Source organism: Aulonocara sp. 'chitande type north' Nkhata Bay, linkage group LG16 (genome assembly GCF_057382095.1).
Source record: "Aulonocara sp. 'chitande type north' Nkhata Bay isolate Kocher_YH1m ecotype deep benthic linkage group LG16, A_spYH_male_GT1.1, whole genome shotgun sequence".
In the NCBI taxonomy this organism is placed as follows: domain Eukaryota; kingdom Metazoa; phylum Chordata; class Actinopteri; order Cichliformes; family Cichlidae; genus Aulonocara; species Aulonocara sp. 'chitande type north' Nkhata Bay.
Window position 1 is genome coordinate 35,607,270 of NC_141359.1, and position 16,597 is coordinate 35,623,866.

At 41.7% G+C, this 16,597-nt stretch overlaps 1 protein-coding gene across 1 annotated transcript in view; it reads left to right on the forward strand.

The window, feature by feature from the left end:
- Window positions 1-14,526, forward strand: part of col5a2a (collagen, type V, alpha 2a) — a 41,798-nt gene extending 27,272 nt beyond the window's left edge. The window contains exons 16-54 of the mRNA XM_086265604.1: window positions 163-216; window positions 307-351; window positions 691-744; window positions 848-946; window positions 1,039-1,083; window positions 1,169-1,267; window positions 1,395-1,448; window positions 1,547-1,654; window positions 1,860-1,913; window positions 2,049-2,147; window positions 2,253-2,306; window positions 2,410-2,508; window positions 2,605-2,658; window positions 3,052-3,105; window positions 3,206-3,259; window positions 3,378-3,431; window positions 3,891-3,935; window positions 4,019-4,117; window positions 4,207-4,314; window positions 4,443-4,496; window positions 4,729-4,782; window positions 4,954-5,007; window positions 5,117-5,170; window positions 5,275-5,382; window positions 5,608-5,661; window positions 5,758-5,811; window positions 7,227-7,388; window positions 7,554-7,661; window positions 7,781-7,888; window positions 7,986-8,039; window positions 8,751-8,858; window positions 9,067-9,120; window positions 9,294-9,401; window positions 9,890-9,943; window positions 10,052-10,159; window positions 10,354-10,660; window positions 12,441-12,622; window positions 12,717-12,959; window positions 13,304-14,526. Of these exons, the coding sequence (XP_086121730.1) occupies window positions 163-216; window positions 307-351; window positions 691-744; window positions 848-946; window positions 1,039-1,083; window positions 1,169-1,267; window positions 1,395-1,448; window positions 1,547-1,654; window positions 1,860-1,913; window positions 2,049-2,147; window positions 2,253-2,306; window positions 2,410-2,508; window positions 2,605-2,658; window positions 3,052-3,105; window positions 3,206-3,259; window positions 3,378-3,431; window positions 3,891-3,935; window positions 4,019-4,117; window positions 4,207-4,314; window positions 4,443-4,496; window positions 4,729-4,782; window positions 4,954-5,007; window positions 5,117-5,170; window positions 5,275-5,382; window positions 5,608-5,661; window positions 5,758-5,811; window positions 7,227-7,388; window positions 7,554-7,661; window positions 7,781-7,888; window positions 7,986-8,039; window positions 8,751-8,858; window positions 9,067-9,120; window positions 9,294-9,401; window positions 9,890-9,943; window positions 10,052-10,159; window positions 10,354-10,660; window positions 12,441-12,622; window positions 12,717-12,959; window positions 13,304-13,450 (3,507 nt within the window). The 3' untranslated portion in view covers window positions 13,451-14,526. The remainder of the gene's footprint in view (window positions 1-162; window positions 217-306; window positions 352-690; window positions 745-847; window positions 947-1,038; window positions 1,084-1,168; window positions 1,268-1,394; window positions 1,449-1,546; window positions 1,655-1,859; window positions 1,914-2,048; window positions 2,148-2,252; window positions 2,307-2,409; window positions 2,509-2,604; window positions 2,659-3,051; window positions 3,106-3,205; window positions 3,260-3,377; window positions 3,432-3,890; window positions 3,936-4,018; window positions 4,118-4,206; window positions 4,315-4,442; window positions 4,497-4,728; window positions 4,783-4,953; window positions 5,008-5,116; window positions 5,171-5,274; window positions 5,383-5,607; window positions 5,662-5,757; window positions 5,812-7,226; window positions 7,389-7,553; window positions 7,662-7,780; window positions 7,889-7,985; window positions 8,040-8,750; window positions 8,859-9,066; window positions 9,121-9,293; window positions 9,402-9,889; window positions 9,944-10,051; window positions 10,160-10,353; window positions 10,661-12,440; window positions 12,623-12,716; window positions 12,960-13,303) is intronic.
- Window positions 14,527-16,597: the final 2,071 nt, after the last annotated feature.

The following is a 16,597-nucleotide window of genomic DNA, read 5'->3' on the forward strand; positions in this document are numbered from 1 at the left end:
TCTTTTAAGCAGGCGTGGACTTCAGTGTCGGCTGCTTTTGGATTCTGCTCTCATTTTGAATCAACTAAACATGTATTCACTTTCCTGTAACTAAAGCTTTTCACCTTAAACCTTTGCATAAATAAAAAGTAGGTGTAATTTATCACTCTCTGTGGATAACAGGGTCCTGCAGGGATGCCGGGCGAGAGAGGACGCCCTGGACCAGGTGGTATAGCGGTAAGGGCGATGACACCACCTGTGTGTGTGTATGTGTATATGTGTATATATTACTCTGACTTTTGAACCAAACTGATGTTTACCTTGCAGGGTAAGCGTGGTCCTCCTGGTAATATCGGGAAATCTGGTCCGATGGTAAGTCGCAATATGCTGTGTTTTACTTTTGTGAGTTTACTGTGCACCAAAAAGACTAGCATGACTTTTTGGAAATCCAAATTAGATGCTTAGGTTAAACTGAGGAAAATATATTTGGGTTGCAATCATCAGTCTTATTTTAAACATGTTTATGTGTTACTCCAAATAAACATATGTGAACTAGCCACATGAGCAATAACGGACACAGAAAAGTAGTGATACTTGCATGGTTGCTGTGCCCTGTTGTATGTCAGCAACCATTATGTTTGCATAATTTTAGATGTGAATTGGGTGATGAAGTTACAGTAACATCCTACTGTCAATACTCTTTCTTAACAGGGCCCCTTGGGTCTCAGTGGATCACCTGGATATCCAGGGGCCCCAGGTATGAAGGTAAGTAACAAAGAACATAGCTATTTGCTCTTTTATGCTTTCAAAGCCAAACATATCACTTTTATTGTTTATATTAATTGTTCTTGGCTTTTGTTTTCCACAGGGACAGCCTGGCCCCACAGGTGTCCGAGGTCCAGAGGGGGCACAAGGACAGAGAGGAGAGACCGGTCATCAGGGGAGACCTGGCCCCATTGGCATCAGGGTTAATTTCTTACTTTGTCCATACTTACACGCCACACTTTCACTTTTGCGCATTGATTTAATTTTCTAATTAGAGAGTTTCTATGTTCACAGGGGCCCATGGGAACAGATGGAGGCCCAGGTTCCAAAGGACCAGTTGTAAGTTAACACTTATTTACTCCAGGCTTGTTATTATTAAGACTAAGTGAAGTCACAAAAAGAAACACGTTTTAATTTCTTACAGGGTACTGTTGGTCTGCAAGGTTCAGGCGGCCATCTTGGGCCCCGTGGCCCACCAGGACCTCAGGGAAGCACTGGTCAACCTGGGATCAAAGGACAACTGGTAAAAGGCCTCAGAGTTTGAACTGAATTCTTGCTTTTAACTGCCAGAGATTTTGTAAATGCTTAATGAACAGTAAGCTATCGCTTTATGTGCAGGAGACTCACATTTTTGCATTTCTGTGTCAAAGGGAGATGTTGGTGTTGGGGGATTTAAAGGAGAAGCTGGACCTAAAGGGGAACCGGTAAGATTCAGATCAAATAGTCAAACTGATGCAGATTGCATTATAAATCCAGACTTGCCTCTTACTCAGTCTTCTTGTTCCATGTGTTGATTTTCTAGGGTCCGCCTGGTTCCCAGGGAGTGATCGGACCTCAAGGTGAGGAAGGAAAGCGAGGACTACGTGGAGATCCCGGCTCTGTTGGGCCTCCTGGTCCTGTCGGTGAAAGAGTAAGCCTGGATTCTGCTTCCTACTCTAACACTCACCTTTCACGTAGTTCCTCTTCCAGGGCAGGAGTCAGCTCAGTAATTTGTTCACACAACTTTGCAGTTTGGGAAGTCAGAATTAAAGGCACATTAAATTATAGTTTCTGGGATTCTTCACTTTACTGATGTGGTTTAATATGCACATATTAAATCATCACTTCTCTTTCAGGGATCTCCTGGAAACAGAGGATTCCCTGGTGCAGATGGGCTGCCGGGACCAAAGGTACAGTTTGTTACCATAAATCATGCTATATATACATAATGATTACATTTGTGCTCTGAACACTTTATTTACTGGTTAACCTTTTGTTTACCGCTTGTTTACTTGCTTTAATCAGCAATTTTGTTTTGTCAAAAGGGTGCTCAAGGAGATCGTGGAATATCAGGCCCACCAGGACCAAAAGGTTCTCTAGGAGACCTAGGGCGCACAGGAGAACCTGGTCTACCAGGTGCAAGGGTAACACAAGAACTTGGCATTTTCCTTTTTGAGCTACAGTATTTCCGAAAGTTTCTCTTTATTGCTCTAGCTTCCTATCCTTATGTTTTAAAACTTTTTCCACAGGGTCTTACTGGGACCCCCGGAGTTCAAGGTGCAGAGGGAAAACCAGGACCACTGGTAATTCTGAGTATTTGTATATTTTAATGTGTTTGAATCGCACGTACTGGAGTTTTCTTTAAAATTATGATAAATAACCAGTGTCGGTTTGTGTCATTTCAAGGGTGCCCCAGGTGAAGATGGTCGCCCCGGTCCTACAGGGCCCATTGGAAACAGAGGGCCTGCAGGAACCATGGGAGTCCCAGGCCCCAAGGGCTTCAGTGTAAGGCTGCAGCGTCTCTGAAGCTGTGCCCTAATAGTCAAGTCAGTCTAGTAACGTCATGTTCTGTCTCTAATTCAATATATTTTACTCTTAAAGGGTGACCCAGGAAAGACGGGGGAACAGGGATCTGCAGGAGTGCCAGGTCAAAGAGTGAGTACTATTTTGAGTGCACAAGTGCTGAAGTACGGCAACAAAAAGTGCTCTATGATTAGTTTTAGACTTATTACAGTCAAAAAGTTGTACTTGGGGCCTTGTGCACTTACCTTTTTGATTATATGGCAGAAAGGGAAGGACCCCCAAATAACTTTCAGTGAGTAGCAGGATGATATGTCAGCATTAATGATAAACAGTTAAAAAATGTTTTTGTTGTTTTCAGGATTTGATAAAAAATATATATACTTGGATTTATTAGATCTTTCATGAGCACAGAAGTCATTATTAATGCAATCAACCTAAACCGAACGCAGGCTGCTAGGAGATGAAGGAGTGGATCCCCATCAGGTGTGTAATCGGCAGGATTTATAAGTGTGACTTTGTCCACAGGGTCCTCCAGGAAAAGATGGAGAGGTTGGGCCTGCAGGACCCCCTGGCCCACCTGTAAGTGTCGGATTACTATTTTTTAAAAACTTTTTGCTAAGTCCTTTTTTTTTTTATTATTATTGCTGTTGATTACATAGAAGTGTTTGTCCTCTAACAGGGTGTTGCAGGAGACAGAGGAGAGCAGGGACCTCCAGGTGAAAATGGCTTCCCGGTGTGTAATGTTTTTGAGGCACTGTAAAAGGACAGAAAGTTTTAAAACAGTTCATGGAGTTGGATTACTTCTGGTTCTAAATAATTTCTGAAAAATATCTTTTTTTGTGTGTTCTTAGGGTTTGCCTGGAAATCAAGGGCCTCCTGGAGAGTCTGGGAAACCAGGTGACCAAGTGAGTCCAACAAAAACTATGAAAGTAAAATGGCCTGCATTTGTATAGCGCTTTTCTAGTCCATAGCACCCCGAAGCGCTTTACACTACATTCAGTCATTCACCCATTCACACACTGGCAATGGCAAGCTACATTGTAGCCACAGCTGCCCTGGGGCGCACTGACAGAGGCGAGGCTGCCGGACACAGGCGCCACCGGGCCCTCTGACCACCACCAGTAGGCAAACATGGGGTTAGTATCTTGCCCAAGGATATTTGGCATGCAGCCAGGAGGCAGCCTGGGATCGAACCACCGACCTTCTGATTAGTGGCTGACCTGCTCTGCCACCTGAGCTAGAGCCACCCCAAGTAGCCTTGAGTTATATCCAATACTAAATTATTATTGCAAAAGGTCTTGGATGAATTTAAATTTCATGTCTCTTTTGGACTGAGCATTAAAAATGTAGCTTTTTTCTTTCAGGGTATTCCTGGAGAACTTGGTCCTGTGGGTCAGATTGGACCGAGGGTAGGTGAACTGCATTGATTCCAACCAGTCCAAGCTGGAGTTTGACTATCTGAGACTCAACTGGTCATATTTGTTTTTTCTAGGGAGAGCGTGGAATTCCTGGGGAGAGAGGAGAACTGGGTCCAACAGGTCTGCAGGGACCTAAAGGAATTCCTGGTGCACCTGGTCCAGATGGGCCAAAGGTATTGTTTTACACCATAATCAATGTATAACTCACAAGTCTGGAGTAGTTTGGGCCAACTCGTATTAACCTTGATGCTTGTCACTGAAGGGTAGCCCTGGTCCCACCGGTGCTTTAGGTGACGTGGGTCCTCCAGGTCTTCAGGGAATGCCAGGAGAGAGGGGCATCTCTGGTCCTCCTGGTCCCAAAGGTGAAAGAGTAAGTATGTGATCATCTTTGCAAAAATTGTAGTAGTCTTTTGCAGTGCTTTTAGCCTTAGTTTTTTTCATGACTACATTCCTCTTTAAAGTGGTTACAAAACTTTTTCATTTATTGTGTTTGTTCAGGGAGCAATTGGTGAGAAAGGATCTGAAGGGACAGCTGGGAATGATGGTGCAAGAGTAAGTGAAGCATCTTTGACTTGCTGCAAACACATTTAGTCTCAGCTCACCTGTGAACAAAGGAGTGTGACAGGAGCGTAAGCCAAAACTAAAGCTGTACCCATACAAGCTTAAGACTTGTCAATGCTTGTTGAACGAAATCTGTTTGCTGACGTGACTGCACAAGTTTATGTTAATGATGAGTGATGGTGATGAGCAAAGATCCCCAACCACATTTCTTTCCTGTCAACAGGGAGCACCAGGTCCCATTGGACCATCAGGACCTGCAGGACCCAGTGGTGAGAAGGTAGAGTCCTTATGAAACACACATAAAGCACAAAAGCAGTTTGACAGCAGTAGGCCCACTGTTCTGGGAAGGAAACTCTTTGCCCCATGCTGCTTTTACACCAATAAAAATACTGGATTCTCAATAAATTCTTATCCAAATTATTGCAATAAACCTGTGGCTTCTTTACAGGGAGAACCTGGACCCAAAGGACCGTCTGGACCACCAGGATCCAGGGGAACACCTGTGGGTACACCTCACCAGTGTTTGCATCTTACACATTAAGTATTGCTTTATTGTGCTGAAACAAGGCAGCTCATTACAAAGTAATACAAACATTTATCTTGTGGTGCAGGGGTCGAGAGGTGACCCTGGTCCTATTGGTGCTGTTGGATTTTCTGGCCCCCCTGTAAGTACACTGAAACACTTTGCTAAATATATGCATGCCTTTGACAATGCCACAGGAGATAAAGGAGGAAAAGCATCTCTGCTAATATCATTTACACCTCACAGGGTCCTGATGGCCAACCTGGAGTAAAAGGAGAGCCTGGAGAGCAAGGCCAGAAAGGAGATGCAGGGTCTCCTGGGCCACAGGGCTTGGCTGGTGCCCATGGACCTCCCGTGAGTTGCAAAATAATGTAGTTGTTCTGACACATTTTTATTTCCAAAACCACTTATTTATTGCTATACATTTAGTTAATCCAGTTTGGCTGCGAGTTCTAAATAAGTGAGCTTTCACTTCCTGCTTGCTCCTCATTAGAACAGAATCTCTCAGTTGCACACATTTCCTGCATGCGTGCACTGAGAGATTATGTTCTAGTTAAATGTTGATATAATTTTTTGTAGGGGCCAGTTGGTGTTGCTGGCCTGAAAGGAGGAAGAGGAACACAGGGAGCACCGGTAAGATCCATTGATCCTACAATTATAAGTACATTTCAAAACACTATGTTATTTTCTGTTGCTGTTCAAACCACTTCTTTTTTCCTTTTTTTGCAGGGCCCCACTGGTTTCCCTGGATCTGCAGGAAGGGTTGGACCCCCTGGCCCACCTGTAAGTACTGCCCCAAGTTAGGGTTTGAATACAAGGTCGTGAAAGAAAAAGAAAAATGTATGGGTTACAAATGTTAAACCACCAAAGATGATGCACAATCACCCGTTTATGTAAATAAATTACTTTACTGAAATAGTTTGCAAATCAAAATAAATGCTGACACAATAAAAAAAAATCTAAAATTCTACCTTTGTATACCTAAGTCAAGTTTCGAAAAAGGCAAAAACAGCTATCTGTCTCCTTCCCTGTCATTTCAAAAAGGACACCATCATTCCCTCATTAAGCATTCTTGTCTGTATAACAAGTTGAATTCATTTCAGTGTGATTTATATAAAGCCAAATCTCAACAACAGTTACCTCAAGGCACTTTATATTGTAAGGTAAAGACCTTACAATAGATAATAGATAACTCCTTTATAGTCTCATATTAGTCATGCATCTACTCTGTGTTGTATGTGTTGTATTGACCCTCTGAAATTTGTACGTTAAGGCATCATTATTCTTTTCTGTGATCAATTCTTTAATATTTGTAAAGAAAGAAAAAACAGGCCAGAAAAGATCACAAAACTGGTGGCAGGATATGATCCATACACACATTTCCATCCCCCTCTTGCCGTGTCCTTCATCTGTTAACCCACTTCCCCACCCCTTGCATTTCTTTTTTATCTGTACCAACATACAGAGCAACATTTGTTTTCCTCAGATGGCCCTGCTGACAAAGATGAAGTAAATGAAGGCATGGCACACAGAATGGCTAAATGCTGTGAATTTTGGTCACTATGACATAATGCTTTACAATAAGTCTGGATCCTTGTTTCAAAAGTCTCTTTAAACTATCGGCACCAATATGGTGAACCTGACAAAAAAAGTTTTATTTAAACTTTTTACTTTCTTCACTGAATACATAATGCAGCCTTTGTGCATGTTTAAAGGAGCTGGGGATGTCCAGCTTGAGATTGTCCTGCTGGTTTCATCACCTGGGTCAAACGTGTGTCAAACAACAGAATCAGCTAAGGCTGTGTGAAATGATACAAATAACTTTACCGGCTTTGTTTTCCTACTGTCTAGGTATCACATCACCATTGTAGTTAAAACTGAACAGCACTCAAATAACAGAGGAAAGAGTTAAATATTATAACTACTAATTTCTGTCTACTAATTATAGAGATTACAAAAATGTACAAGATATGCACCTCTAGGATTTTGTTTTGTTTTCTAAAGAGAAAAGTATTCATCTGAAATTTCTTCTCTATGTGTTGGAAATTTTTTTCCTTTTTAAGGTTTTCAGTGACCACTTGGATCAGGGATAAACTTTTTTTGCTTTTACGTATTGTAGCACAACACGTCCCATGAAAAAGTGCATTTGATGCTTTCAACCACATGAAAATATTTGTGACTGTAACCGGTCTTATTAGGGTCCTTTAGGAGAAGCAGGACCCCTGGGACCTCCAGGAAAAGAGGGTCCTCCTGGACTTCGTGGAGATCATGGACCCCCTGGACGACAAGGAGAACGTGGACCTCCAGGATCACCAGGTAGCCCAGGAGACAAAGGGGACTCTGGAGAGGATGGCCCTACGGTAAAGTCAATTTTATTTTTGTTTGTCACAATTTTAATAAAAAACTTGATTTATTTAAATATTTTTTTAATCGTCCCAGCTCATACATTTTTTTTTTAGAAATTCCTTGTTGCTTGTTCTTCTGTTTGCCTTTAAGAGAATTTAATTTAATGTTGTCTGCTTTAGGGTCCTAATGGTCCTCCAGGCCCAGCTGGAACTACAGGGCAGAGAGGCATTGTAGGTCTTCCTGGTCAGAGAGGAGAGCGTGGGCCACCAGGTCTCCCAGGACCAGCGGTTGGTATCAAATCCGATATCTGCTGTGTACCAGCTTTGTTATTTACTAGCTTAAAAGTCTAAACTTGACATTCGTGTTCTTTATATTGTATTGTGACTTTTCTGTTTTCTTTTTTTAGGGTCCCCCAGGAAAGCAGGGCTCAACAGGAGCGCCTGGAGATAAAGGCCCTCCAGGTCCAGTCGGTGTTCCTGGTGCTAATGGACCTCGTGGTGATCCTGGTCCAGATGTAAGTGCATGTTTTAAAGTGTTTGTGGTTCCCAACTAACGCTAGCAAAGCTGTCTAAATGTCCTGTTTTTGTTTTTTTTCTTTGTCTGGTCCTCAGGGTCCTGCAGGATCAGATGGCCCACCAGGAAAGGATGGTGTTATTGGACAAAGGGTAAGATGCAGAAAGGATCAAAATATGACATTGCAAAAAGTGCTCATCTTATATTAATCTAAGGTTGCTGGAGGGATATAACTCTTGTCTTAAAAGATCTTGTACCTTAGAATGGAATGCACAGGTATTTCAAACTATCCTCTCCAGCGTAGGCAAAGGTCTTGAAGGATCTGTGTGTTTCCTGGAGACAAAGAACCTGAGGAGGTACCAGCAATCCAAAAATGGACTGTTGAAATGGCAAAAATATTAGCGTTTGAAAAGACTGATCTGAAGTTTGGTCTAAACCTGATGTTACGAATAGAAAAAGATGTTATTTTAGGAAGGATTGAATATAAAAACATTAGTTACAATATTAGTTTACCATTAGAAAATGAGGAAAATATTCTGACTTGGGCGACAAGACCTGTGAAGTGCTTGATTCCTCTTTTCTGTTTGTTGGGAATCGACACAAACTTGTATTTTTTGCTCTTGGTTCCTCTTGAATTATTGCTTAATTTGGTGTTTTTTTATTGTGTCTGCAAATGAAGAAATGTATTTTTAACCAGGGTTGTTTGTGAATGTTTTGATGATGACAGCTAAACTTTGGTGAGCAATGCCAAAATTTGATTTTTTTTCTAGATAAGAAATAAAATAAAAAAAATTGATTAGAAAAAGGGAAAAAATAAAGATGTTGCAGGTAGCTAACACTTACTTACTTTTTTAAATTTCCAGGGAGACCGAGGAGATCCTGGTCCAGAAGGCTTGGTTGGTCCTCAGGGACTTCCTGGACCTCCCGGTCCTGTTGGTGCCCCAGGTGATGCTGGAAGGAGAGGAGAGCCTGTAAGTGGTTTTTGTTTTTTTTCTGTTCATGTGCAGGGTGTATTAACAGATGTACCGAGGGCACATGAGGACATTCTGGAGGCAGATTTAATTGAAACCCTTAATAGTAACTGAATAATGTGTTTCAGTACAAGAAGGCTGGATGGACTCAGTGTTTGCAGAGGTCTGTGTTCCCTGAGGGCTTTCTAATGATTTTGCTCGTTTTCAGGGCTCAAGAGGACCTCCTGGACCACCTGGCTCAGCTGGAAAGAGAGGATTAGTGGTGAGTCTTCAGCTTGTGGTTATGTGAAACTATCTGTTTTATGAAAGTAAATTACCTTTTCAGATAGCTTTCAATGAACATTCATTCGGATCTCAGTGCAGAACAGCAGTAAAAGCAATCTTCATCATTTCATGACCGTAATTATGAAATACCCTAAATCTTTTATAACTCAGGGACCCCAAGGGCCGAGAGGAGATAAGGGTGACCTGGGTGACCATGGAGAGAGAGGCCAGAAGGGACACAGAGGCTTCACTGGTTTGCAGGGTCTCCCCGGACCTCCAGTAAGTAAAAATGATCATGTTGACTCTGATGACTTCTGCTTCATCTCAGAGGCTTTCCAACCTACTGCATACAGTACAGTGGAGTATTCTTCTGTTATTCCACCTTTGCCAACCGCGCTCTGAAATGCAAATCAGACAGTGATCAAAAGGATCTTTAATTTTTTATTTGAACATAATTCTCTTTCATTTTAATGCAGCGCTTGTAAATGAGTGCAGCTTCATTTCCGTTTTTTGCTAACAATGTTGTCTGTCATTATCCCATCAACCCACCCCTCATGACCCAGTTACTGACAGCTATAAGCTAGATTAGTGTATTTACTTTACTCTTGGCAGTGCCCTAAAGTGGACACTTTGTTTCACAGAAATTCAGCTGAACAAAACAAATGGTACCATTAGCTGAGTTTTCCCACTTGAGTATCATCAATAGGTTGTGTTCATCGAGTTAAAGTGCATTAAACAGACTAATAAATTTGATTTATTGCTTTTAGGGCACAACTGGTGAGCAGGGAGCTCCAGGAATTGTTGGACCCAGTGGACCGAGGGTAATTGCCACCGATTCATTCGTGTTGAGGAAGAGAATAATCTTCATATCAGCTATAACTTTGGAATTAATTTCTCATATTTGAGGCTAACGGTTCCTTATGATTTAGGGACCTCCTGGACCTATCGGGCCTCCTGGAAAAGAAGGATACATAGGACTGCCTGGACCAATGGGACCTCCAGGAACTCGTGGGATCACAGGAGAAGTTGGACCAGAGGTATTGTCTCATTACGCAGCAAAAAGTGTGTGCAAAGCTCATAAAAAGGAGCCAGATGAGAATGTTTGTTAAAATGCAGAACATCTTTTCAACAGATGTTTGGTACATAGGGAATAGGGGATGGGCAAAATTTCAATGTGTAAATAAAACCCCCAAAGAGTACAGTCTTCATGCTACTATTCCAAAACCCGCAGGGCCCTCCCGGAGAACCCGGACCCGCAGGTCCTCCAGGCCCTCCCGGACGTCCCATGGCAGCTGTGGATGACCTATTCGGCGGCCCCCAGGATTACGACTCTGGGCCACCTCCTCCTGAGTTCAGCGAGGACGAAGCTCTGCCCAACAGCAATGCCTCCACCATAGTGCCCGTCGACCCCGGTGTTCAAGCCACCCTGAAAGCCCTCAAGAGCCAGATCGACAACATGAAGAGCCCAGACGGCAGCAAGAAACATCCTGCCAGGACCTGTGACGACCTCAAGAGGTGCTACCCCATGAAGAAGAGCGGTGAGTGAGGGGAGACATTTAAACAGATTTGACTTTATTAGAATGTAAATTTTTTTCTATGGTGGCCTTGAGAGGTCAAATACACTGCAACTTAGGAAAACACCAGCAAATAGGAAAATGCTGCAAAAACACAAAGGGAATTAAAAAACCTGCAAAATCTAAAAACAAGAAATTTTAAAAATCATGAAACAAATCTTTTTTTTTTAGGAAATGATAACGTGATAGAGCAGAAGCGGAAATGACAAGCTAAAAAATAAATGGCTAATAGCAAACATGTAGCCACAGCATTTTATGAATGGTGATTAAATCATGTTTTACCTCCACACTTTTTCCAGCTCACAACACTGATGAACCCTCCTCTTCGTTTATGTCTCAGTGTGAGCCTTCACATGTTTTGGTTTCCATCACGTCCCCAGAAACACTTGTTTGCGCTTTGTAAGATGTTTTTTTCCTCACTTTATAGTGTTTTGTGTGTATTTGCAGCGTTTTTCCATTTGCTGATGTAAATATTGACACACAAACTAAAGTTGCTTGCATGTAATGTCAAGGCTCCCGAGTATAGTTTTATACACATATAGTCTAATAGTTAATAGTTTAATTATTTATATAGCACATTTAATTACAACAGGAGCGTTGACCAAAGTGCTGTACAAGAATACAACATGCATAATAAAACAACTTAGAGTATTAAAAGCAAACACCAAAAAATATGAATTAACAAATAACTCTCATGCTGTATTAAAAGCCAGTAAATAAAAATGCGTTTTAAGATAAGATTTAAAAAGACTGACAGTATGAGCCTGTCTGATGTATAGGGGTAAATTATTCCACAGCTTAGGCGCTACGACTGCAAATGCTTGATCACCTCTATGAACCAGCCTCGACCTTGGTACAGCTAAAAGCAAAAGATCACTTGATCTAAGAGATCTAAGGGGGGTATAAGTCTGCAAGAGGTCAGACAAATACCCGGGAGCCTGTCCATTCAGGGCTTTGTAGGTCAACAATAAAATTTTAAAATTAATTCTGAAGCGGACAGGGAGCCAATGAAGGGAGGCAAGTACCGGGGAAATGTGTTCACATCTTTTAGTATGTGTCAGAAGACGAGCTGCAGCATTCTGGACCAACTGCAGCCTTGCCAGGCAGGTCTGGCTGACTCCAGCGTATAAGGAGTTACAATAGTCCAGCTGGGATATAATGAAATATAATGCGCCTAACAAGAGAAAGATCCACAGTTTGATCCCAGGAGGGGACACAAATCCATCCGGGGGTGCATCAGGAAGGGTATTTGGTGTAAAAAGTCTGCCAGATCAAACATGCTGTGATGACCCCTTGTGAATAAGGAAGCAGGACACGTGTGAATGTGATAACTCAAGAACAGGCGACTTAGGATTTTCAAATTGATACTGTAGTTGCATCTACTAAAACCTTGGACAGTTTGAATCTCCGTGACCTCAAGTTTTAAGAAAATCTTGAGAACCCAATAACTCGGGAAGGAAGTCACCCAGAATTTATAGCAGAGGTCTGTCTCCAAGGAGGCCAATTGCATACAGTCATCCTAAAAACTTGAGGAAATGGTATATACCTATGGTATATACCAAGCTGTAAATGGTACCATTTACAGCTTGGGAGCTTGTATGTACCCTTTAAGTGCTCAAGGAAACAGATATGTGCCTTTAATACCAATTGTTAGCCCCAGGGGTCCGTTCATGTAGACACTGACTTAGTATATCCCTACTTCTGGAAGTGCAATTTATTTCAATGCTTCCATTTTGTGATGTAGGTGAGTACTGGGTGGATCCAAACCAAGGCAGTGCAGAGGATGCCATTCAAGTGCACTGCAACATGGACACTGGAGAGACCTGCATCTCTGCCAACCCATCCAGCATACCTCGTAAAGTGTGGTGGACCTCCTCCAGGAACAAGCCTGTGTGGTTTGGAGCCGACATGAACAGCGGAACACATGTGAGCAGCTACACACTAGTTGTGTGTGTGTGTGTGTGAGAGCATTTTTAAATCAATCCAGAACTTAACATGTTGTACAAATTTGTGCTTTTAGTTTGCTTATGGCAACAAAGATCAGCCATCAAACACCGTCGCAGTGCAGATGACCTTCATCCGCCTGCTGTCCAAAGAGGTTTCCCAGACCATCACGTACCACTGCAAGAACTCTGTGGGCTACATGGATGACAAGACGGGCAACTTAAAGAAAGCCGTGATCCTCAAAGGCTCCAACGACCTAGAGCTCAAAGCAGAGGGAAACAACCGGTTCAGATACACAGTGGTGGAGGACTCCTGCACAGTAAGTCCAGCGTTTCAACTGTTGTAGTTCAACACATGCCTGACAATGAAGATTGAGTAGTGAGTTAATACTGGACAGGTCTTCATCAGTCAAATCATAATGATGCTTGGTGTCTGCTGGGTGTGAAAGTAGGCAGCAGTTTCTAACAGATTCTATCAGGGTTGATACAAATTGAGTTTTTCAGCTTAATTTATAGCAGGAGGTGAGTGTATGTGCATGAACACGAACACAAAATGAACAGTGTGCTTAGGGAACAAACTGAGGAATTAGATGTATTTCAGGATTTGAAAGCCTTTCTCTTCACAGAGTTCACTGACGAACCTGTGTTTTTATCTCTTTAACAGCAAGCAAATGGCAACTGGGGCAAGACCGTGTTTGAGTACAGGACACAGAAAACAGCAAGACTTCCCATTGTGGATATTGCCCCCGTGGACATTGGCGGCCGGGATCAAGAGTTCGGCGTCGACATCGGGCCCGTGTGCTTCTTGTAAAGGCGTCAGCAGGGAAGGGAAGTGTCGAGGAGAATCCCGAGACTGTTGAACTGACAGCTGATGCGATCAGCCACGTTGTACATACGAGTACCGAGGACTGTTGTGGCCCTGTGGCGAGATATTTATTGTGCCTTTCGACCCAGTTCAAGACGGCAAAGATTTGTTTTGGAATTTACATGAAAAATTGGTTTAAAAAAAAAAAAAATCAGAATCATTCCTCTGTCGTCTTGTGTATGTTTGACTTCAAGCTTTGTGCATTTTCGAGGTCCAAAGAGCTTACCCTTTAATTTCGCCAAAGAACATAGAAGCTTTAAACTGTTATTATGACTGCTGTTCGTAAGCCCAGAACGTTTCCACTGAAACTACGACGTATGTCCCACCACTACTAATTTTTTTAGAGACTTCTCTGTTTTCTTTTTGTTTTTTTACTTCATTGTCTGAATATAAAACATCTTTGTGGTGCTATTGAGGAAACAAATACAGCCGCTTATGCGTTCGCTGGCGCAGGTATTTTCTCATGAGAGTTCTGATGAACCGATGTCTGTATCTAGTTACTCAAAACTCTGTACCAACCATGTAGAACATTAAAGATGCATGAAGACTGTCAGTCACTCAGTGTTAGCTACCTCGTCACCGGAACTGAGAACACCATGACACTACATGTAAATCTTTTGTTTCACACAGGTGCTGTTTTGTAAGTAGTGTGACCGTTGTGATCTTCTCCCAGCTGCGCGGTACAGGGCAGGGTTTGGGGATGCCAATAAAGATCTCTCTGTCAACAATGGGGAGATGAATGAGGTGTCATGTGAGTGATGTGTGGTGATTTGTAATTCTTTTCCCCCCCCCCCTTCAATTATACAATTATGGTACAGTTAAAAGGTAGCACAGAGTATTCGATTTTTATGCATGTCAGCTCCCCCTTTGAAGTATCCTGGACATATATGCTCTTGAAATCCTTTTTTTTAATACTCAGTTTTATAGAATAAGACGGCTGAGTGTGCCTGTTTGCTTTGTATTTTTAATTTTTATTTTTTGCTATGCAACAAATTAAACTAAATGCTTGTTAATCCCCCTAAGCTCTTGTCATATTGATTCAGGTATAGTTAGGCTCTTTGCGTTGGCCAGTTTTGCACCTAAATTCATATTTAGTTTAATTTACTTTTTACACAAAGTTTTCAATGTGAACAGTTTGTTTTACATCTTTCCTTTTTTTTGACTGTGCTTTTAATTCTCTTGTGACCATTTGGTTCGAATTTGAGTATATTTATTATAGATTTGTTAGAATTATGCAAGGCATGGCTGCCTGCAAACACCCCCAAGGCAGAGAGGAGGAGAAGGAGGAGGAAGAGGATGAAGAGGGGGGGTTCCACACTGGAAGCAGATGCGTTTCTTCCTTTGAAAATAAATATTGAAAATACTTCTCTCTGCCTGTTCTTGTTTGAGTAGACTTCATTTTGGATCTTTATAAATTGTCTACGATAGCAGCCCCAAGAGACCTGAAACTTTGTTTTAAGAGAAAAGAAAAAGAGAAAATCAGATGTGATTTTTTTTTTTTTTTTTTTTTTTTACAGCACAACTGTAGCAACTGAAGAATTAGGACAACAACTGAGTGAATCACTCTCTCCCTGCCTGTGGTGATGTGCTTAAGCACCCCAGTGGTTAAGGTGAATCTTATATATGAGGAAAATCTGTTTAGACACTGGACCTAATCTGAGCTATTGCACCTCATGTCATAGTTATAGCTCATGGGACATTCACAGAAGGTAGCAGTGATATGGCAGCTAAAGACTGAACACAAAAGGAGCCATTCCCAAGGTAGAGATATTACTAATGGGAGCAAAGGACTCCGATTAGTGGAACGTGACAGGTTGGCAAAAAAAGTAAAAAGGTTACCTGGGCACAAATAGATAACTTTGTATGCAGAAAGCATTTTATGGTGAAAACATATGATGAACATAAAAGGTGTTTAGGGTAAAGTGTTAGAAAGTGACACAACACATTTATTGCTAAATTCAAGTGACTAAGTTTCTTTATTTGTGGTATATTTCTTTGGTTAAAACTCAGTCACACTTGAGTAAAAGTAGAAGAGATACTGGGTTGTTCGGTGTTTGCATTGAGTGTTTTTGTATTTATGATGAATTTCAAGTAGTTGGAGTGATCAGCTACTTGCCCAGAGGTTCATTCATTGTGCAATGTCAACCTTTTGGGTGACCACTTATGATTGCAAGGCGATTGCACAGGTGTCTTGGTGCGAGGCAACTATCGGCGTAACTTTATGCTGAACATAGGGGGAGGGGATCTCTGTCTAAATAAATAAAATCATCTGGGTAATTCCCAGATGTTTAGACATGCAACTATTTTGTTGGTAATAACTGAAATGAGTAAAGAAACTCAACAGCCTAATTATGCAAGATAATTCATAATTTTATGGGGGGGTATATTTGTTGGGTCTGATCATTGGGCAAAAGCAAGGTGATTAAAGGCAAGGTTGCAAAAATACCTCTGTCATTTTTGCAATTAACATGCTGTTCTGCAGCAACTACACCACTATTTGTGGAGGAACTTCTGTTTAAAATCTACCCATTCAGGTTTCTGGCTGGACTCTTAATAGAAGTAATTAATGTGAATTTCTGTGTATGCAGATGGCAATTTGTAGATTTCACAATTTATCATAATTAATTGCCGTACTATCCCAAGCAGACTGGATGAAATTGCCATATTCAATAGCAAATTGACAGCAGACAGAAGGCATCACCAGTCTTATCTCTGACAACTAACTGCAGGTGGTCACAGACCTGACACCAGTCTTTGAAGCAACCATATCAAAGGCATTGAGAGTGTAAGTTCATTGCACACGGTCAAAATCATTTTTGTAATGCCACAGTCTGTGACCGCTGTGACTTCAGCAAGAGAGAAAAACAGGGATCAAATCCTTGTTGTTAGTGTGCATTTGCACTTTAACTAGCAAAATGACACATTCTGTATTAGTGAGTGAAAAAGACGAGAACAACATGTAATCAATGTGATTAAGTTACATCAGCTTTTAAGACCTCTACTGCAAATGTGAAGAGACACCTGCAAGCTAAGCACAGTTCCACAACAACCCCCAACTTCTGCATCAGTTAAAGCTTTCACTGAGCAGCATTA